Consider the following 22,727-nt stretch of genomic DNA (forward strand, 5'->3'; position numbering starts at 1 on the left):
CTCACATTTTACATATTACACTACACTACACTACACTTCACTACACTACACTACACTACACTACACACTACACTACACTACACTACACTACACTACACTACACTACACTACACTACACCATATTGCATCGCACAACCTTCTATACAATACAACACAACAACAACACAGCAAAGCACAATACAATAAATTACAATACAATACAATACAATACAATACAATACAATGCAATGCAATGCAATGCAATGCAATGCAATGCAATGCAATGCAATGCAATGCAATAGAATACAATACAATACACGGAGTTCTCCACAGCTTGAAAAAACAGTGGGCGATCAATTTACATTATAATATATAATTTACATAATATTTTGTTGTGAAAAAAAAACAAGTACATTCTTTTGTCAAGTCATTAACATATGAATAGATTGTTACCGAAAAAGGGGGGTGGCCAACCTCTACAAAATCCCCCCGTGGAGAACTCTGATAGAATTCAATACAACAAGCTTAATAACTTAATCGTTACAACCACAACGCTTACCTGTTTCGCAGAATCTTCCAGTGTACTCAGCGGGACAAGAACAATCGAACTCCGATCCATATCCCGACCAGCCGCAAATGCCTCCGTTCAAACATCCATACCCGCATGCCGGGGGAGGCGGTTCCGTCACTGGGGCAAAAAGAAAAATGATGTACAACATGGGAAAATTAATGCCGGGGAGTGCACACTCAGAGTGAATAAATTGAAACATGCAACGAAGCAAATTACTGCAGGGAATGCGTTATCTGGAAAATAAGAAAACAGATGATCTACGGAACTATTGACGTCAAAAGACCCAGAACCAAATCCGTCAAAAATATTGGCTGAAAGGAGGAAAGGACCACCCGGCAATCGCTTTTCCATGGAATGAGCCCTACATTAACAAGAGAACGCCCCGAATGTGTTAACATAAAGAATTCCCCAGAAAAATTCAGTGTCGACATTTCGGGAACTGTTTTGGTTTAATTATGTGTCCAATCGGTGCAATACGCATCTTGAAAAAAGAGAACTTTTCAACTTTTAAATCTTCTAAATCTTTGCTCGTGGAAACGTTGCAATATCCACTTCAAAATTCAAGAATAAAACGCAAGATTCACGATGCAAAGTTTTCGATTTAGGAAGCAAATTATGTCGCCGAGTTGAAATTAAAATGGTCACGCGTACGTTTTTCGAAAATTGAAGTTTTCGATTTTATCGAAAAGGATAAAGAAAAGTTTATTTTCTTGACATGATTCAAAGTGAGCCTTTATAGGTTTCAGACAATAAAAGAGTTATAAGCGTTAAAAGGTCAGTATCTGTAACTTTTGATGATTTTTTCACTATTTCTGTTATTAATGTAGTTTCTTGTTCTACTCTCCAAAGCATGATGAGAATCGACTAATGGTTCTACTCCGGAATAAAAAGGACGTGATGCGTTCTACAGACTCAGTACGCCCAAGAGATCACGTGATCGCGGTACAAACAAACCCACATGTGCACTGACGCGTGTAGAAATACACGTTCGCCTATTCGCCTTTACACACGTGGGTTTGTTTTTACCGTGGTCCATTCGAATTCCGGGTTTGACCTATTATCTTGTCAACACAGCGTCTATACGTGTAATGTGCACTGTGTTTATGTTTGAATTCTAGTTCGGACCAGAATGCAGTTGTCAACAATAGCGATGCAGTTTACACATGTTACAGGCTGAGTTTTCAAGCTGAATACTTTGTATCTCAACATGCTTTGTGGAGTAGAACAAGAAACTGTAAGTTGACATTACGATTACAAAAAAAGTGCAAAAAATCATCAAAAGTTACGGCTACTGGCCCTTTAAAAGCGCCCGAAAAAAGTTGTATCCGAAACGCAATTATACACCCAGGCCGTGACCCAGCTGTGACGTAATGTACAGAAGAAGCAGAACGATAGGGCTTTGATTGGGATCTTGATGTCGTTGTGTGCTATACCTGATACAGGAATAACGCTGCTTGCAACCACGGGATTTGATGTTGGGGCGAATTCGCTGGTCTCGGAACACTGTGGTATGTCATTGGCCCCTGGAGGGCAGGCAACGCACAGAGTGCTGCCAACTTCGGGTGTGTACGTATTCTCTGGACACGGCTGGCAGGGCTCGCTACCGTCGGACGACCATGTACCCTCCGGACACATTACTGTACATAAGACGGACAATTAAGCGTTGATTGAATAGTGGTCACCTCTTGACCAACAATTAGATCGTCTGGACTTGACGTGGATGCGATTCTGAACATCGTTTCCAGACGTCTGCTGCCTGCGGGAAGCTCAATTTATGCTCATGCAACAAGCGGGCTGAACGCTCCCATCTAGGAATCCAGGGACCATGCAAGAGTTCCAAAAGTTGTGAGATTCAGTGGAAGAATAAGAAGAAGGACCTTATCCGCATCAGAAGCAAAATTTACTTCAAGAGTTGAGCCCGGGATTTCAAGGACTGTGCCAATAGTAGCCGGAAACCAAGTCTTTTTCAAGGAAATTAGCCCGAGCAGGACAATTGGTCGACTCCTTCGCTGTTAGCCCTTAGTACATTTTCATTGGTTTGTAGAGGTTGGTGAACGCACCAGGAGAGAAGTACGGGACAAAGATAAGAGAAGTCGGCGAGTCTATAAATGCCATGAAACCAAATTTAAACCAAACTATGGATAGGGACGCTTGTAGAAGAGGGGTACTTTAGTAAACATGTTCATGGAATACCTGGCAATCCAGGATGATCACCGTCTGGGGTGTCTGGAAGAAATATTAAGGCACCCCTTGGTTAGTAACTATTATGTTCCTCTGGACCTTTGACCACAATTGGCCTGAAGGTGTTACTTATATCAATGACACTATAGTAACCCCCTCGAATGAATTTGCAGTAATAGGCAATTTCCATGTTTGCCCTTACACGACCTTACATAGTTTTAATATTCTATAGCCCTAGCATTGAAAGTTGGAGTTTCTATCATGCGAAAAATGAAATTCTTTGCTTGAGAATTTAAAGCCAATTTGTGATTCAGAACATAATCCTATGTGAACTCAGATTGCTTTTACACGCAGGGAGCAAATCACAATGACAGGCTTTAGCAAAAAAATTACTCTGATAGGGGTCTTGCAAGGATCTCTCAATTGTAAAATTGCACAATGAAACGTAAATTTTCGATGCCATTTAACATTGCGATGCGCTGATTTGACTCGTGCATGGACGAAAACTCACAATAAAATAATTATTCAGTTCTTAGTAACATGTGGTGCTACCGTGACATCTAGTTAATAATACGGAAATACTTGTGAGTAAATGTTACGTAGAAATTATCTGTTGGTGAATTTTTAGAATCGCGCCAAGCAGACCGATAAGTTCAATAAATCCTCTGGTTATGGTCGGTCTCCTATATTGCGAATTGCTGAGTGACGTCGGGCACCCTGTTTTTCTGAATGAGGCTTACCTGCTCCGCAGTGGGCTTCATCGGAATTGTCCCCACAGTCATCCCATCCGTCGCATTCCCAGTCACCTGTTATGCACATGCCATTGTCGCAGACAAAATCATCTGGATTGCAACCTGAGGAAAAGGAACGACGAACAACAGATCTGTTACATGGAGTTCATATGCAGGAGGGTGGTCGACAGGTGAAAGCGTTTACATGGTCCCGCAGACATGCAACCAATTGGCTAAATGCTTCAGTGTCACTGCACGTTGGCCTGTGATGTGCAGCGGCTCGGAAGGTTATATCTGACTGGTAGATTGCCGTTATTTACAGCAATTTAAAACTAGGGCTGTTGTGCAGCTGGCTGGCTGTTTGAAATGGTTCAATAATGACAATGATTTTCGGCTAACCAATTGGCTAAAATCTTCCGAGGCGCTGCAAATTGGCCTATATGATGGATTTTCGTTCAGTATGATCAGTGTTGCAGCCAGGACGCGCCCTTGCGACAATATCCCCAAAACGGAACCCGTTGTCCCGCATTCTCGCGTACTGCGGGTCACCTCGGCGCACTCGACTGTGTTCAATGGGTGTAGTCTGTAAGTAATATTTGTTATTGACGATGGCCTTTGTTTTGCATGATTATTTTGAGGCTTATATTACGTTCTTTCGAAGCTGTGATTAAAGTAACTAAAATGCTGCACTTGGCTGTAGTCAGACTGAGCTCTGATCGGAGGCAGATACGGTATACTGTCACAATTGCTTGAAATTAAAGCGTAACGACGCAGTTCCGGTAGCTTGAATTTTGTTTAGTGAAACTAATTTATAACAAATAATAGACCTCATGTATATATATATATATATATATATATATATATATATATATATATATATATATATATATATATATATATATACTCTTTCATTGTTGTTTTTGCAAAACCTTTATTGTACTTTACGATCAAGATCCCAACTGGGATACGATTTCAATAAAGGCTTACTTTACTTTACTTTTACAAAATTTGATTGACAGTCTACACATGTTGTCCCAAAAGTGTGCAAAATGTCCTCAAAAATAAACGGTAGTGCCGGGGACACATTGGCTCCTGGTTTAAAATTACTGGCTGCAACACTGCAGAATGGATTCGGTAAATGTCTTGTCATGCCTAGTTTCATCTCTACGAGACTGGGTCTACATTAGTGGACAAGAGTTTTCAGGGTGAGATGGGTTCCAAGATCTCAACGTCATCTAGTAATTTCATAGCCATTTAATGTACGCATGCGTGAATGTATCTAAACCAATGCAATTCACCGATGATGGCATGCACGTTGCAGTAAATAATTTACCGCAGTCTTGTTCATCTGAGCTATCGCCGCAGTCGTCCCATGAATCGCACTGCCAGTTGAGCGGAATGCAGTGCCCGGTGCCGCACTGAAACTCGTTCCATTCACACACTGCAGTGAACGAAATACAGGAAAAAGCCATTTTGGACAGCAGATCAGGTCACACGATCTGTACAAAACCCTAACTCTCCCCATGCCTTCGTGCAGAATGTAGACGATCAGACCGAACAAAAAGTTTTTAACTAATCGAGTGTGATGGCGAAGGTCACGTGGGAAATCACTCTCATATATCGATGGAACCCTATCATTGCGACATGATTTGGTATCACATGCAGGTACCTTGCGTTTCCTATGACATTCGACTAAAAGAAAGCGCACCACTTTAAAAAACAGAAGGAAAGGACAGCCCTCCAAAATTCAAAGTAGCATAATATCGTTACAATCAGTGCCATATCAGACAGCAATCAGCAAGTGTTTCAAAAACATTTGTAACTCCAAAGTCAAGTCCAGACATGTAATGTAATCACAACCCTTGTTGCAGTGAAATTTCCAGCCTGATTTTGATGGTATTTCCATGTGGCTTTGCTAAATTTCGTGGTCAAATACAAATTCCCATCTCCATGAATAAATTTAATCGGTTATACGTTACTTGTTACTCGGCGGCCACGAGTTTTGGCACGTGCACCAACAGTTAGGCAGAAAGGAAAGAAATGTGGTAGGTTAGTACGGTCATGGAGTAAAGATACGACTATTTGATAGAAGACTTGGCTCACTTTTCCTAAATTACTCATAAAAGCAAAGAGTTAGTAATATTAGCAGAGTAATTTCTTTCACGTGGCGTGTAGCATAACCACCATTTTACCAATAACAGATATATGACGTACTCTGAAGTGTAGGAGGTCACCGAGCCCTAAAGGCTTATGGGTCACTTCAAGCAGCAGTGTACGGGGCATGCGTAAACACAACTGTTTTCATTACATCGATAAGTGCTTGCAAGGTGTTGGGCATAATGATTTGCAAGAGACGCATACGTCTACCAGAAATCGGACTTGCAAAATGCACTTATTTATCTTCACGAGAAAAGCTTGTGGAGTCAACATTTTTTGTTCTTTTACCAAAATTACAAGCTGAATGAAAGACGAATTTCTAGCAGCGGAAGCTTTGGGAAAATGGTTCAATAAAACAACAGCACTTTAAGTTTTCACGGACAGCATATACTCCTCAGCTGATTCAATATTATCGAACGAGACCATGGTGTATCAGATCTTACAACACATAAAATAATAGTCCCTCCACACAGATGAGGAGGGACTGTCATGAAATCCCTGCATCTCTCAAATTCCAATCGAAATGACTGGTGGGATTATAAGATTCTATATTCCAGAATAAACAGTCGAGTTTACCTACCACTACAATGTTCTTCATCGGAGTTGTCATGGCAATCATCAAACTGGTCACATTCCCATGTACCAGGAATACACATTCCACTTGCACACTGGTACTCATCATCTCCACAACCTGACAAAGTCAATGATATGTCAAAGGTCAACTAGTCAGGCACGTGATTACTTCGACCGTATAAGATAACTCAAACAAATAGGAGTGCACTCACACATTGAGGCACATGCATTCACACATATAGGAATGCAATGTATGTATGTAGTATGTATGTATGTATGTATGTATGTATGTATGTATGTATGTATGTATATGTATGTATGTATGTATGTATGTACGTACGTACGTACGTACGTATGTATGTATGTATGTATGTATTTATGTACGTATGTATGTATGTATGTTGGCAATAACGGACAAGATATATATCAACTTCTTCAAGAGGTTTTAACTGTATTGTTTGAGGTTTACCACAATCCTGCTCATCGGAACCGTCGGCACAGTCATCCATTTCATCGCATTGCCAGTGACCAGGAATACAACCACCTGAAGCACACGTAAATTCATCTTCGCCGCATCCTAAACGGTGAAAAAATGCATTAAAGCTAAGCGTTATACTTATTTGGTGTGCATAAAATGAATACAAGTATGAAATTCATTCATATAGTGTATTCTATATGCACAGTTGTATAAGCAGTTTTTATTATAGTGACTAGTGAAAAAGACGCCAAGCCACAACAGGCTTATTAGTCACTTCAAACTAAATTGCATACTTTTCAGGACATGTACATGTTCGGTATCAGTGCAATTACCCATGTACATCATTTACCACGTTGACATCTTCCACTGTTCAGTTGGAAATGGGGGTTCTCGGCCGCATGATATGACGCCTATACCAGAAAGTTCTGACTTGATCCTGAATAAACTTAAAAAAGCGCTTCCACGTGTTTTCGTGAGTTTGGTCTTTCACTTGGCCATGCACTGCGCTGCCCAATGCGTACTTCTACAATTCACGCGCGGACTTTGCGACCACCCCTTCTAACTTTGCCGAGGGTTTGTGCTCGACCTGATATATCTCGCGGAGTAACGGTTTGTACAGCAGTCAACGTCATGAATGGTATCCATGGTCTTTGCATTGCAAAACGCCTGTAATTTACCACATCGGATAAATTCGTCTCGGCCTAAATTGACCTGATCATAATATCACTTTGCTGCAAGTGTACACCGGGGAGACGTACAATACATGTATCGAAGGCTACGTTTAGGGTATCAGTTGAGCGCATTCAAATAGAAGGGCCAATAATACATTGATTTGCTGATCAGATAAGATGTGATAGATATGCTATACACTTGCAGCGCATAAAACTTTATATCGTAAGTTTGCGGAAGAACAGGATCAGGTCGCAGCTAGACTTAGACACTGATCGGACTTTCAGAGTGCAATGACTGGATTCCGGGACGAAAATTTAAATCCTTACCACAATTCCATTCGTCGGAGTAGTCACCACAATCATCCATTTGGTCACACCCCAGCTGCCGGGAATGCAGCCGCCCGAGTTGCACGTGAATTCATCGACAGCGCAACCTTTGGGTGGAAAGAAAACTACTTTTGAGAAAAAAAGGTCGGAGGCAAAGATCAAGCGACAATTGAGGTAACGTTCTTGTCGGTCGCAAAGAGTAAATATTCTGCGCCCTCAACGTCCGACCACCTGTTGGAAGCTGCTTTTAGAAATGATGATGAACATGTAGATTTGAATTGTTTTTGCAATCTTTGCCAGTTTGTAACCTTCGCCTGATGTAATGGCCAAACCACACGTTTTTTCTCTCAATCTTTCGCAGGCGTCCAAATTCTTTTTTTGGTTTCAAGGAATCCTTTCCTTGTCTTAACTTCAGCTCTTGTGTTCACACATCGGAATTTATGTTTAGCAGTTTCGTGTCAATTATATTGCTAATGTTCATATTTTACAATTTTATATATGTATATATATATATATATATATATATATATATATATATATATATATTATATATATATATATGAACAAATTACTTCAAGTACAAAGTAATAGATTTCATTACTTTGTACTTGAAGTAATTTATTGCCCATAAATCAATAACTAAATATATATATATATATATATATATATATATATATATATATATATATATATATATATATATATATATATATATATATATATATATATATATATATGAGGGTGTATGTTGAGATTGACAATTTGACAGTAATACCATGTGTATATGTGAGTGTGAAACATGACATAAACATTTTGTAAAAATGATCATATGATCAATGATCGTCGTATCCGTACATATTGTAATTTATCGAAGGAGGAAGTTTTGATCATATGACATACCACAATTGACTTCATCGGAATTATCTCCACAGTCATCCCAATGGTCACATTCCCAGGAGCCAGGGATACAGTCCCCGTTGCTGCAGGTAAATTCATCGTCTGCACAACCTGATGAGATGGGACATAGACGTGTTCAGCACAAAACTGCGTTATAACGTATCTAGGAGTTCACTCCGATGGTCAGACTTAACTATTTTATACGGTCATCGAGTGTTCAGTAACGAGGTCATATATATATATATATATATATATATATATATATATATATATATATATATATATATATATATATATATAAGTATATATGTATGTATGTATGTATGTATGTATGTATGTATGTATGTATGTATGTATGCATCTATGTATGAGGAGGTATGTTAACTTGACGATTTGACAGTAATACCATTGTATATGTGAGTGTGAAACATGACATAAACATTTGTAAAAATGATTACATGATCAAAGATCGTCGTATCCTTACATATTGTTATTTATCGAAGGAGGAAGTTTTGATCATGTGACATACCACAATGCACTTCATCGGAATTATCTCCACAGTCATCCCAATGGTCGCATTCCCAGGAGCCAGGGACACACTCTCCGTTGCTGCAGGTGAATTCATCGTCTGCACAACCTGATGAGATGTGACATAGACGTGTCAGCGCAAAACTGCGTTTTTACGTATCTAGGAGTTTACTCCGATGGTCAGACTTAACTATTTTGAATACGGTCATCGAGTGTTCAGTAACGAGATCGTTTTTCTTGCAAGGTGAAAGCAGGATGGTGGTTAGTGGTAAACCGTTGAAACCTAAGACTAAACCTCTCAAACTTAATATATGTACCGCGTCTCAAGAACAACTGTTTCTGTCGTTGTTCTAGTATTGTTGTGATGAGTAGATTTTAATCTATGTAGTAGATCAAAATCACAGGCAGATGCAGATTGCATTGACCAAGAGAACGAAACAAAAACCGGAAGATAGAACATGGAAAAGGCAAAATTAAATAAATTACGCCCGAGTAGCTATGACACAATCTTTTAGAATTTTACATCAATCAAAGACAGGTTACTTTTGGAGTGAGACGATGTTTGTCGCACTCTACGTACTAGTAAGGGAGCGTTCAGTTATTATGGTCGGGGGTGGGCCGGTATATTCTTCCTGCGCATCAGTCAAAATAAGTGAACCCCCTACCCGTTGTACCAAAAAATTGATGACCCCCTCCTTTTAAGATGACAAAAATTTCATGACCCCCGCCCACCCACACACACACACACACACACATTGCTTGAGTAAAGCTGCACACACGAACACCTCGGGGGGGGTATGGAGCGATAGAATCCCCCAAAAAAGATCTTAGATTTTTTCAAATGACCTTCCTTACAAACTCACAGATTTCCCCTTCTGACGTGCTATAATTTTGAAATTACCCTCACAGGGGTTGGACAGAAATTACACGTGGATCGCAATATTTTTGCGCAAGCGTGTGTGTACAAAATTTTGATATTTGGATTTTTAATTGAAAATCAGCTGTTGATAATGTTGATTCACTATACATGGTAATGTATGAGAAAACTATGTAATACTTTTTCAATGCAAAACTATATCTATGCATTTATGGATATTTGATAATTTACATAGATGTACTTAAAATGAAATAGTGTTGCTACAACTGGCATTTGGACAAAAAGTTTGACTTTAGAATTTCACCAAAAATGTTCATCCACTATACATGGGAGTCAATGATAAATTGTGAATAATTTTTTTCCAATGAAAAACTTGGTATACTTGTGCATATACAGACGTTCAATAATTAACATAACTGTACTTGATTAGAATATGATGGTTAAAGGTGCATATTATGTGTACAAGAAATCTAATTATGGAATTTCACTGAAAATGTTCATCCACTATACATGGGAGTCTATGAGGAAAGTATGAATAATTTTTTTCCAATACAAAAATAAGTAAACCCGAGTATTTATGTACTCTTGATTATTGATATTAATGTACTTGATTAGATTATGGTGGTAACAAATGGATGTGTTTGCCAGAAATTGGATTTTGGAATTATACCAAAATGTAGATTCACTGTAAATGGGAGTCTATGAGAAACTATGAATAATTTTTTCCAATAAAAACTATCAAATCTGTGTATTTATAGACATTTGATAATTCATTTTAAAGTACTTAGTTAGCCTGGGATTGTTAAAGGTTGATATGTGTGCAAGAAATTGGATTTTGGAATTTCACCGAAATGTTGATTCACTATACATTGGAGTCAATGAGAACACTAAGAATATTCTTTTTACAATGCTAAACAAAATTAATTTGTGCTTTTGTAGGTGTTTGATAATTGATACAAATGTACTTGATTCCAATAGGGTATTTGAAAGTTCAGATGTGGACAACAATTATGATATTGGAATTTCACCTAAAAGTATTATTTAACTTTTCATGGTACTAGTAGTCTCAGTACAGTAACTGTTAAATAATTTCCCTGACAAAACTTGCTATATCTCTAATATGTAAGTAATAGGAATTGTTCATTGCCCTCAGTGAGCTCTATTTACAATAAGACAAGCCTCAGAGTTGCCAAGTCAAGATGTTCATGTGACAGATAATTATACTTTTGTTCAGATTACAGTTGAATAACTTCAGAGAATGAAATCATGCAACAAATCATTTTTATCTCCCTGAATCTTTCTGAACACTGAAACTGCCTTTTGATGGGACTGATACTTATGAAAATTAAGTGACCCCCCTCTGAGCTGTTTGAAAATACATGACCCCCCCTTTGCAGTTTTCAAATTTGAGGTGACCCCCCCCTGGATTTTGCCGGCCCATCCCCGGCCATAATAACTGAACTCTCCCTAAGAGCAGATACCATTGCCTCATTTGAAAATACTGCAGAAAAAAATCTGTTTTATCTCGCTCGGCATATGTAGGCTGATGATTTCGCACAAGAAAGTACACAAAAGGTTCAAAGTTAGTCTCAACGTGACACGAGGCGTAAATACTCATGCGCATTTTGTCATACACTGTCACTAGTGACAGTGGTGCAAATTTTGAATCTAGGAAGGCCGGCATTGAGCCTGCGTGTTAGTGTAGATGACGTAATAAGAAATGAACTACCGCAGCCGTCTTCGTCGGAGTTGTCGCCGCAGTCATTCCACTTGTCACACTGCCAGGTGTCAGGGATGCATAACCCATCGGCGCACGTGAATTGGTCCGAGTTACAACCTGTGACATGCAAAGACAAAAGTACGTTTGAATTTTATCTTCATCTGTAGAGTTCGCCCTTGGATTGATGATTTATATCGACAGAGTTAATCTTTTGAGCAGTATCGTGACAAGAAATGTCAACCTTTAAAGCGCTTGTGAATCAAGTACAGTTCAAGAATCAATGCCCGGTCAATGCAAGATCAAATCCAGCTTAAGTGCCGCTGACTGTCATACATCAACTTGTCCCTCCACCCACCGGACCGGTGGGTGGAGGGACGGTATAACCACTTGAGGAAGTGGGAAATTAAGCTTATCGCGACGCGTTGGCATGCGCATGTATCGCATTGCCTCCTTGTTCGCGTTTGAAATGGACAAGGGTCGTGCACAGCCGCCCGGGCTCGACACACAGCCAGAGCCACTATATGCATTTAATAGAAAAGTATACAGCAGCCGTCGAATAAAAAACGACAGTGGATCGTTTGGCCTTTGCCAGAGTATTGTGTCAGTGAGAGGAAGGGAAAACGGAGACAGACACACATGACAGTACTATTGAGCCGAAGTTTGCAGTTCTGCAGAGCAGCTATGTCTTTCTCGGCATATATAATACAGGCTGATACAAGGAAAAAAAAATCAAAAATCGTTTGCTTTCCCTATCTGTTCTATCTTTTCACCGGATTGATGAATGTCACAAGCACGAAATGCCGTACAATATTACTCACTTTGCTACACATATTATACAAAACCAGCAAAAAATTGATTGGTTGCAAATTCTCGGCTACAATATTATGGTGCGGAAAATCGAATTTACTAGCACATGATGACACAGTCGGCCCACTTACCACAATCCTGCTCGTCCGAGTTATCGCCACAGTCGTCCATGTTGTCACACTCCCAGTGATCAGGAATGCACATTCCATTCATACACTGGAACTCGTCACCACCGCAACCCGCTTCAGAGCTGGAGACGTATGATAATTCTGAAGTGAAAGATAGCGGCTTATTATAGATGGCGTTTACAGCACAAGGTGTTTAAGTAAAAGATTTCTGGCAAAAGGTATGATATTACTCTAGTTACTGTCTGATTGAAGCTATTGTGGGGTCATTTCAGCGACAGGGATTCAGCTGGTGCTTACCCTGACCTTATTGTGAAAGCCAGTGTTTTCGATATGTTTGCCTCTCCAAATTCCAACCGTTTGACTCGCTGGTAGAGAAAATTGTCACGCGCTAACCTTTTTTTCCATTTTATAATATATTTTTATATCTTCAAATCATATGAGCTGTGTCGTGAATTCGGGAAACCCTTCCTCCACGGTGGTAGGGGAACGAGTATATATATGATAATATTGGGCCAGTCGGCAGTACTGATTAATGTTGGCGGGAGGGGTCTTCAAAGTTCTCCTGCCAGCAGAGGGTGGTTCTGAAAATTTTTGGCTAATGTTGTACGTGGGGGGGGGGGGGGGGCGAAAAGAAAACTACGATGAAATGTTTTCCTCTCCCGCCCCAACCATAAAAATGCTCGTTCCCTTAATTTTCCCCCTTTAGATGAAGGCTATAATACCACCATGGTATTACATGACTCCAGGATATCCACCCAAGCATATAGATAATAGAAAGCAAGGATTTGACCCTTACGGCAATGTTGTTCGTCGGAATAGTCTCCACAATCATCCCAGTTGTCGCATTCCCATGCAAATGGAATGCAGTGTCCGTTATAGCACTGGAATTCATGGCAACCTGTTTCTGACGAGACGTAGGAATCTGTCAAAGAAAGACGTAAAACACATTTATCATGCCGATCACTCGAAGATTGGACCTCCAATCTTATTATCCTGAATTGCTCGGCCGTAAGCTTGCATATTACTTTCTCAACACTTCTCGATTGATTCGAGAAGTGTTTGTTATTGCAGATTTGTATACCAAAGATTCCTCTTTACCAATCGGGTGAAACATGGACAGCGGCTTCCAAACACTGTAGACGTAGAGCGTGGATTACTCGTTGATGCGCGGCAGAGGCTAAAATCCAAACATTCCAGTATTATTTCCATATTTTAGTGTAAACACTCGAAGACCGTGTTAAAAAACCCGAGAAACTGAAATTAGATACTGAAGTGCATGACACTACAATGCACAGTTAAAAGATTTGCTATGAATATTTAAATCCAATTCCCACGATCATAATATATGTGGATAAAGCAAATGATATTTATGCAGCCATAGGGAAACCTTTTAACTGCTATTCTGCCGGACGTAACGTCGGAATAAACTCTGACAAATTTATAAGGGTGTCACACTCCAAAAGACGAAAAACACCACGATCAACAAAGACAGGGAGAAAATGAAAGGCACAGAAGACACTAAGACAAATCAGGTTTGAACAACTCACCGCAATATTCTTCATCGGAGTTGTCACCGCAGTCATCCCAATTATCACACAGCCAACTGTGAGGGATGCAATAGCCGTTAGGACACGCAACCTCGTCATAATTACAGCCGTACCCGTCCGAACCCGAACCTTCTGATTCTGACCATAATGAATATTCCGAAGACGATTCTGTAATATATGCATATACGCACCATTTTTTATAAATGAAGGGTATATTGTAGGTTAAGTAAAACACTGTGTACAAAAAGCACAGAGCTGTCAGGTATGCATGAAATTGCTTCATGTATAAAGTGCTAGTGTCGGTATTAACTTAAGTTCGAGATCTATTCAGGAAAGAGCAACCAAAGTAGACACCACTGGCAAGAATACAGTCTAAGTAAATAAATTTGTACAATGCGAATGTTGCACAGGTACTATATAGCACGATGGTGGTCAAGTGTGGATTTGGTGAGTCAATCTCAGTCTCCTTGTCTTTCTGTCGTCTTTGTCTGTCTATCTATCTGTCTCTGTCTGTCTGCAATCTGACTCAGTCTTTGTCTGTCTTTGTTTGTCACTTGGTCTCTCAATCTCTGTCTGTCTGTCTGTCTGTCTGTCTGTCTGTCTCTCTGTCTGTCTGTCTGTCTGTCTGTCTGTCTGTCTCTCTGTCTCTCTCTCTCTCTCTCTCTCTCTCTCTCTCTCTCTCTCTCTCTCTCTCTCTCTCTCTCTCTCTCTCTCTCTCTCTCTCTCTCTCTCTCTCTCTCTCTCTCCTCTCTCTCTCTCTCTCTCTCTCTCTCCTCTCTCTCTCTCTCTCTCCATCCACCTTAAGGATGGAGAAATTTGAATTAAATTTCATTCACATGCACACCATGAATTGATGTCGCCCTGCTTTTATTCGTTAGTCTCAGTCTTGCACATGTACACAAAGCGCTTTAGATAAACAAGAAGTTTATACGGATCGTAAATTATAAGTTCCATAAACCTCTATATATAAACGCGTTGTGGTATGTGCAAACAAACGTCGTATATTAAAATGAAAATTTGAGCAAATCTATCGTGTAATGAGGCAACATGAACGCCCGCCTGAAGGTACACACAGCGCAAATGTCATCAACTGTAATATCAAAACTCTACACAGTGTAAGAGTTGCTGGTCCCTTTATTTTGCACGACGTTACCAGGAAATATGCGAACAAATGATCAACTGACGAACTCCTAATTTAAAGTACTGTCAAGGTTACCTTTAACATTTGTATACTTCTTTCCCCCATTTTTTATTTATTTCTGACATTAGGCTTCTTGGTTTTCTCCAAAAAGTACGTCGGAATGCAAAAAGTTGAACTTGTCAGACAACGCAGCGTGTATGGGTAATGTCCAATTAAGCAATTTAAAGAAAATTCTATGTTTGCCGTCCTTGGAAGTTTGAAAAACCTACCAGCCAGCCAGGGAAGAAAACAACTTGAATGCAGACACACAAAAACAAGTTTATTAACATTAGCTCAATTTTTATTTGGTTTCTTTCGGAAAAATAATATTTTTATTTGTAATAGTGTCAACACTGTTTTTTTTCTTAATTTTCTCTGAAAACCTACCAATACGCGGACGGCAAACAAAGAATTTTATTTAAAGCGCCTTATCAAGTTATTTTTGAAATGATCTGAATATGATTCCGTCTTAGAGTCCATGCGTCTGTCAACAATAACATTGCATGACTTACTCAACTCGTGTAGTTAAATTTCCACAGACCCTTTCTCTTGGGTCTATGAGTTTTCAAGGCTAATAATTCAATATACTTTTGCGGGAAGAAGAAAAAATGTGTTTCTTTTTCTTAAACGAAAACGCTGAATAAGATCAATGAAGGTCATAAGTATTCGCGCGTCGCCAAGTAACGGCCACATTCATAATGGGCGTTTTTTAGTAAAAATGATCTGTTTTATCTGACTCTTACCACAGCTAACTTCGTCTGAATTATCGCCACAATCATCTAAGAAATCACACTCCCAGTACCAAGGGATGCAATTGCCGTTCGCACAGATAAAGTCATCATAGCCACAATCCGCTGTGAAAGGAAGGTCGTGAGGTTAAATATGATATCTATTGGACCCCGACATTTGAGTTCATTAGTAAAAATTCGTGAGTCCTAGCATGTAAAATTTTCCAGGAGAGCGATTTCATCGGTTTTGTACTTCTAAAATGCATACTTTACTCTTACCGCAGGTTAAGTTTAAATGTCATTGCACCACTGGTATCCAGTCTAATTTTGAACTTTCACCCCAAATCAAGCGGGATTAAGAGAGAGAAAAGAAATGCATGAAGACGTAGACACTCATCCTGAAAAGCAAAATCTCAAGGCTGGTACTTGATAACTGGACAGCAATCAACTGAATATTGGATTAAGAGTTCCATTTACCACTCCACGCAATCACAGATATTGTTCAACTTCATGGAAGAATAATTATGCTCACCTGCACTAGATAGCTGCTTGGAGGCTATTCTTGAATCAACTTCAAAAGTACAAAACAAAAAAAAAAGAAAACTGTAAAACCAGAATACTTTCCACTCTCCTGTCAACCTTTTACTCATCTTTATTTTTGCGTTGAAATGTTTTAATGCTCCACATTACATAAAACAGCATCGCATTGAGTTAATAATAATTTGTAGTGATTCTTCGAAGAGAATGGCGGCGACACAAAATGTTTAATCACGAGTGACAATGGCAAGGCGGCGTCAACGATTTGCATCGATAATTTTCACGGGGCTGGAATCTTAAACTTACCGACGTTATTCTTTAATTCTTTACGTTTCTGGATTATGCTCGAGTTCACCTTCCTTGTTCGCTTTGTCTTCTCAACCACTTTCATGGCTTTCTTTTTCTTCGCTGCCTGCGCGAGCAGTTTCTCGGCCTTTGCGTTTGTAGCCTTCTTTCTCTTCAGCTGTCGCAGTTTCTCTTCGAGGAGTGTGCTCGCGTGTTTCTCTGGGTTCTTGTGTCGGGTCTGCTTGTTTCGTTTCGCCGCCTTTCCCTCTGTCATTGTCTGCTCGTCGTTGTCGAGTATTGCCTTGGCTTTCTTCAGCTCTTTGCGTTTCCCTTCAATCTCGACCGCCGTCTTCCTCAGTTCGGCGCTTATCTTTTCCTTCAGGCTGAGGTACTTCTCGTCGGTGATGTGTTCCGTCTGATCGTCAAACATCGCGTCTTTTAGATTGCGCAGAAGGGACCCAACGTGAGGAACCAGTTTCCGTTTCATTTCAGTCGTCTCAGCGTCTTTTCTTTCTTTGGGCACCCCGACGCCAGCCTCACCAGTTGAGTGCATCTTCGCCTTAGCTGCTCTCAGAGCATCCAGCCTCCTTTCCATGCGTCCTTTTTCCTCCTTGCGCTTGTTCTTTGCAACCATCTCTGTGGCCTTCTTTTTTTCAACTGGCGTTTCAATTCGTGTCTTCACAGCGAGATGTTTCACTTCTCTGAGCGCAGCCATTTTTTTCTGCATGCGCTCCTCTTCCTTCTTTTTCTCCATGACAAGGTGGTCTTTCTGTGAAGAAAATGATAACTTAACTTGTTGACTGCTTCTCAGGGACAGTTTTTCAGACTCTCAAATTTTTACGATTTTTTCTCTGACCTACTTGTGGGGGTTCATTTTAAAGCTCTTGAAGTAACAAAAATTTTCACCGTCTTAGTTTTTTGAAAACTTAAAATTTTATTTTTTCGCATAGAGTTAATGCAGGAATGGCGGCCATTTTGAATTTAAAATATCTAGTACCAAATTTTGCTCGATGACCCCCTGATTTTTATTCTTGATTTGGTATGAGTGTGGTTGAATGTTTCATTGAGGAAAGTTTAAGCAAACGTTTTGGTCTTTCACTTTCGAGGCGCATACTGTCTTAAAAGTCGATCTAATCGATCAAACGTTCATGGAAGAGCTGTGTTACTCCTTGGTAGCAAAGCCATCGAAGGCGATCAAATGGTCTCATAAGGTTTTCCTAATGAGTTTAACAAGTCATTATGTCATACTTGTTATGTTTCTATAAAGAACCTCAGAGCCTCGAGAAAAAGAGTCTCGGTAGGACACGCGGAAACTGTGCGTTTGATTATGTACACACTAAAAGTTAAAAGCGCCTCTGTCGATATAGATGTTTTCTATGAACAACACAACTTTTGACAAGATTTACATGGATGACGCAAGGGGAATAGCTATAGACCTTTGATTATATTTTAATTATTTACGTTTCTTAAACAAACACAATTTCTTCTATAGGCCTAATTATCCTCACTAAAGCTTAGTATGTTGAACGACAAGGAAGAAAAGATGCGAACTGCATTGCACTGTGTGTTATTGTTGACGTTTGGATTCTCGTCCGTACAAGCCAGTCAGTAAACAATACATTGAAATGACACGGATTCAGAGATACAATCCATGTAGACAAGTTGACACTATGTGTTGTTACAAGATAAAAGAAACAGACACCACAAAAAAAAAAACACTGGAAAGAACATCAAAACTAGCTGCCGAGGGAGTACAGATTACTTGGAACCGATTTTCAGATTATACAATGGAATGCGGCTTTGACTTAGGCCTCGACGTCCCCGCCCATTCAGTGGTTAAGAAGAGGGATTTGTTTGGAATCTGACTCTTATCCCTGCCACGCCAGCCGGTTCCAAACTGATGAAATTCCGTAAAAACAACGCGCTTTACATTATGCATAATCTGCACCCGCTCCCGCCTTCCATTACTGGATCATTTCGTTGAATACTGTTTTATTATCACGCAAACTGTCACTTAATGCTTTTTTCATACACTCAATTGTCATCACGTCCAATTCAATATTTACCGAGTGAAAATATTAGCAAAAGTTTTAGGTTTTTGTCCTGTTTTTCAGCATGGTAGAGAGATTTAACGATCGAAGGGTTAAAAAACAGATCGCATTCATTTGAAATCATAAAGTGTACTCATTGTCGACGTTCAACAAATTCAAGAATTCGGTACCAGTGGATGAAACTACCCGTAGCAAATGAAGACATGACACATAAAGTTGCTATCATTGGGAGAGGTAGCGACGTAGCAAGTGGAGACAGGAGTGTTGGTCTCATTGCGTCCTTGAAAGAAAGCTTCCTGTATGATTATTTTTTATTGTCTTTCTGTACAAAATGCATAATCGTGAACGCACAAATACACATCGAAATTACAGTTACGTCCCTAAATCGATATGTTCGTCTGTTCATCCGCCCATCCATCAATCGAAGCCTCTCTCTCCATCTCTCAGTCTTTCTCTGTCTGTCTGTCTGTCCGTCTCTCTGTCTCATTCTTCTTTGATAGCTCTCTCTCTCTCTCTCTCTCTCTCTCTCTCTCTCTCTCTCTCTCCTCTCTCTCTCTCTCTCTCCTCTCTCCTCTCTCTCTCTCTCTCTCACCACACACACACACACACACAAACACATTCTTCCTCCCTTAGACATGTCATCTTGAAGCAACGACCAGCCAAAAGACAAACAGGCATCAAGGTTCAGGCAGAATGTATCCTGACCATTGTTTTCTCAGCATCGCAATTAAGAACTCATACAATAGCCATTCGCTTTCACACGCTCATTGAATGAGGGAAAGGGATTCACGCAAGCCGAGATTGGAAACCGATTTGCATGTCCATGCGCGATTGCTTTTCAGTTGACTAACAGGACTAGGCATGCAGATACACTCTCGACTGTGTGCAACTATGACGGCATACAAAGACATCGCCAAGACATATTGCGTGGCATTGCGTAATGAAAGTGTAACTAACGTGACCCTGGAATTACCGAGTGTATAGTATGTGACGTTCCTATTTGTTTGTGTCTCACTTCTCAAACATTTTATCCAAGGGACGTTTCAGAAGAACGTTTGCCCACCAGCGAGACTTTTAGAGGAAAAGGCGACAGAATTGCATAACACTTGAGAATGGAGGGTCGTGGGTATTTTAAAGTCAAGTCGTGTAGTTTGGTTGCTTGAAAACACAGCGCGGTCGCAGCCTTTTTACTTTTGAGGAAGGGACTGTGCTCATGAAGTTCATTAAAACTACCGTACGTTTGATGGATGTTGTAAAGCAAGAATCCACATCTTATCTCCGTAATTGATGCAACCTTTGACCTCAAATACTGAAGCACTAAAGATGCACTCGATTATATACAGAATCACATATCAACCTATATTAATGAGCATGTACGTGTCAAAACTGTGAATTAGCATAGTAGATGATTATATATTGCGTGGTTTCATCCAAATTATTTTCGGCAAACAATAGTCGTCACACTTCAGTTAGTCTCTGTTGAATGCCGCAATGAGTTGCGTCGATGACATACCACATTGCCGATCGCGCGACGATTATTCTGATGAATTGGGGCGGTTTGTTAAAAAATGCAGTGAGGTGAAAAAAAGCGGCAAGTTTTGCTGGTAGGTGCCTACGATAATCTAACACCACGACAAATATTTAATCGGATATGCAGTATTGAGGAATGGTAACGCGTCGCATCTACGCTTGTCGACCGGCTGGTTCAAAGAGCAGTTGACAGACCCCCGTGCAAATAACGATCCATTAAAATCAACAAGTTGTTCCGCGATGCGGGTTTGTTTGTTTGTCGTCGGTTTGCTTGCACAGCAAACCCACACTTTTGTAAAACACATACACACAAGCGAAAGTGTCGACGGCGGCTTGCAATAAATTTCTGTCAAGTTTCCTACATATTTGTCAAATGATCCTGAACCTAACAACCACAAAACAGCGAATGGACGATTTAAAGTAGAACGCGCCATTTGGACTGTCAAACTTTTCCGATATTCTTTCGTGATCTACCACTTGTAGAAACTAATTTGAAGCCCTTGGAGAAAGAAAAACGTCACCGTCTTAGTTATTTTTTTAAATCTAATATTTTACTTTTCTTCATAGAGTTTACACTGGGATGGCGGCCATTTTGAATTTCAAATATCGGAAAATCTTAGGTAATTTGTTTCTCTAGTACCAAAATTTGCACGGTGACCCCTGGTTTTTATTCTTGATTTTGAAAGGCAATGGTTGAATTAGTCCTTGAGGAAAGTTTGAGCAAAATTTGAAGTCTTTCACTTTCGAGGCGCATACTACCTTAAAGTGTTCCCTTGCTATTTTCTGAACAAAATAAACTGTGAAGAAACGTGTTCGACAAACTTCATAATTGCTATGTTAATAACTTACCAGACTACTAAAATTAGCCGTTCTATGTGTCATACGCATTACTTCAACACAATTTCCTGATACTTATGTTGTGGTTGTTATATATGTGTTTATGTTATGCTGTTGTTGTATATATAGTTATCGGAATTGCTAAAATTAAACTTTACGGTTATTGTAACATATAACATTAAAGTTCAAAGTGTGGATGGGATTCGCACGTGTCACGAATTTCACTTTCGCGACAAATCGCTGAAATTGCAGCTGGCGCGATGCTCAGAACGGCGTTCAACAGGTGAGAGATGCTATTCAGACAGTCTGAGTGGAGCAAAGAAAGAGACAAGATTGTAACACGTGTGTTTACCTTTAAATTATGCTAAAGTGAAACCTTTTGTTCAACAAAACCGCACTGCATTCGCGCTTTCGCAAAAGCGGTGGATGCATACTCCTACCTTCTGCTGCAAAGCCGTGATCTTCTTGCGTTTGATTTCTTCTTTCTTCTCTTGATTGACAGCCTGCACGGCTACCAAACAGGCAGCCGCCAAAACGACGGCCGTTGCAAATCGCATTGCTTATCTTCCGTCAAAAATCCCAAAAGCCAAAACGAGTATCAGAACTTCGCCCGAACCAGGAATGGTTGTGCTTCTCTAAAAGGCGTCAGTGCCGGTGTCAAAGCCAGAGGATTACCCATAGTGCACAGCGCAATATCATCTATTGCAGGTGGACTGCGCAGGTGGGCGTAACCGCCCAACTTCCAGTACACGTCAAATCCTTGTTCATTATGCGCTGAGTACATGCTTTCTTGATCTTGTTACAAATCTGTTTACGGAACTAGTCTGTTTTTCTATATATATAATTTTGGTTTACAAATTTCCCATTTTTTCTGAATCATGAAAACCCGTTACACCACAGTCACCAGCACTTGTCCTGAACTATACGCCAGCATCTGAAAAAAAAGACTTTCGATCTGCCGTAACCGACCATTTAAGATGAGACCCTAGCAACTCCAGCTGTCCATTGCTTGCAGGGAGGAAGCATTTGTTTCCGATGGTCTCTCACAAATCAAGGAACAAAGAATTTGTCGATGGAATGCAACAGAGCACAGTGAGCTACTCTATCAAAATGCCTGGCTGTTTGTGGAGTGTCTCCTTGGTGCGTCGGTGCATACCCTTCCTTCGCCAGCTGCAGTGTTCGTAACCTTCATTAAATGGGTCATTTAGATGAAGTGTAAACTGGAAATCCCCTGTGTGTGAGAAGCAGGACACGGTCTTGCTTTCTAAACATTTTTTAGCCAATTGTATGATGCAAAAGTGTGAGAGTAATGAAAATCAGCAAAAATAACCGATTGCGAATATAGTTATGGGCACAACTTTTTTCACTTTTCTCATAAAGCATATCTGACCGCAGAAGTGCTCAACA

General features: G+C 40.0%; 1 protein-coding gene across 4 annotated transcripts; it reads right to left on the reverse strand.

Moving 5' to 3' along the window:
* Positions 1–538: 538 nt before the first annotated feature.
* Positions 539–22,031, reverse strand: LOC139131072 (uncharacterized). Of its 4 annotated transcripts, none has more exons than XM_070697018.1 (14): positions 21,761–22,031; positions 16,924–17,671; positions 16,613–16,651; positions 16,096–16,203; positions 14,173–14,340; positions 13,422–13,547; positions 12,629–12,766; positions 11,700–11,807; positions 9,095–9,202; positions 7,669–7,775; positions 6,662–6,769; positions 6,200–6,310; positions 3,472–3,585; positions 539–667 (listed from the first exon to the last, which is right to left on the reverse strand). In XM_070697018.1, the coding sequence occupies exons 1-13, from the start codon at positions 21,875–21,877 to the stop codon at positions 3,541–3,543; spliced, it is 2,031 nt and encodes a 676-aa protein (XP_070553119.1). In that variant the 5' UTR covers positions 21,878–22,031; the 3' UTR covers positions 539–667; positions 3,472–3,540. The 4 variants fall into 4 exon arrangements, with proteins under 4 accessions (XP_070553119.1, XP_070553118.1, XP_070553120.1 ...); XM_070697017.1 differs by having other exon boundaries at positions 16,096–16,206; positions 21,761–22,023; XM_070697019.1 differs by lacking the exons at positions 539–667; positions 3,472–3,585; positions 6,200–6,310; positions 6,662–6,769; positions 7,669–7,775 and adding an exon at positions 8,519–8,676 and having other exon boundaries at positions 16,096–16,206; positions 21,761–22,022.
* Between the last annotated feature and the right edge of the window lie 696 nt (positions 22,032–22,727).

The sequence above is a fragment of the Ptychodera flava genome, chromosome 4, assembly GCF_041260155.1.
Source record: "Ptychodera flava strain L36383 chromosome 4, AS_Pfla_20210202, whole genome shotgun sequence".
Taxonomy (NCBI): domain Eukaryota; kingdom Metazoa; phylum Hemichordata; class Enteropneusta; family Ptychoderidae; genus Ptychodera; species Ptychodera flava.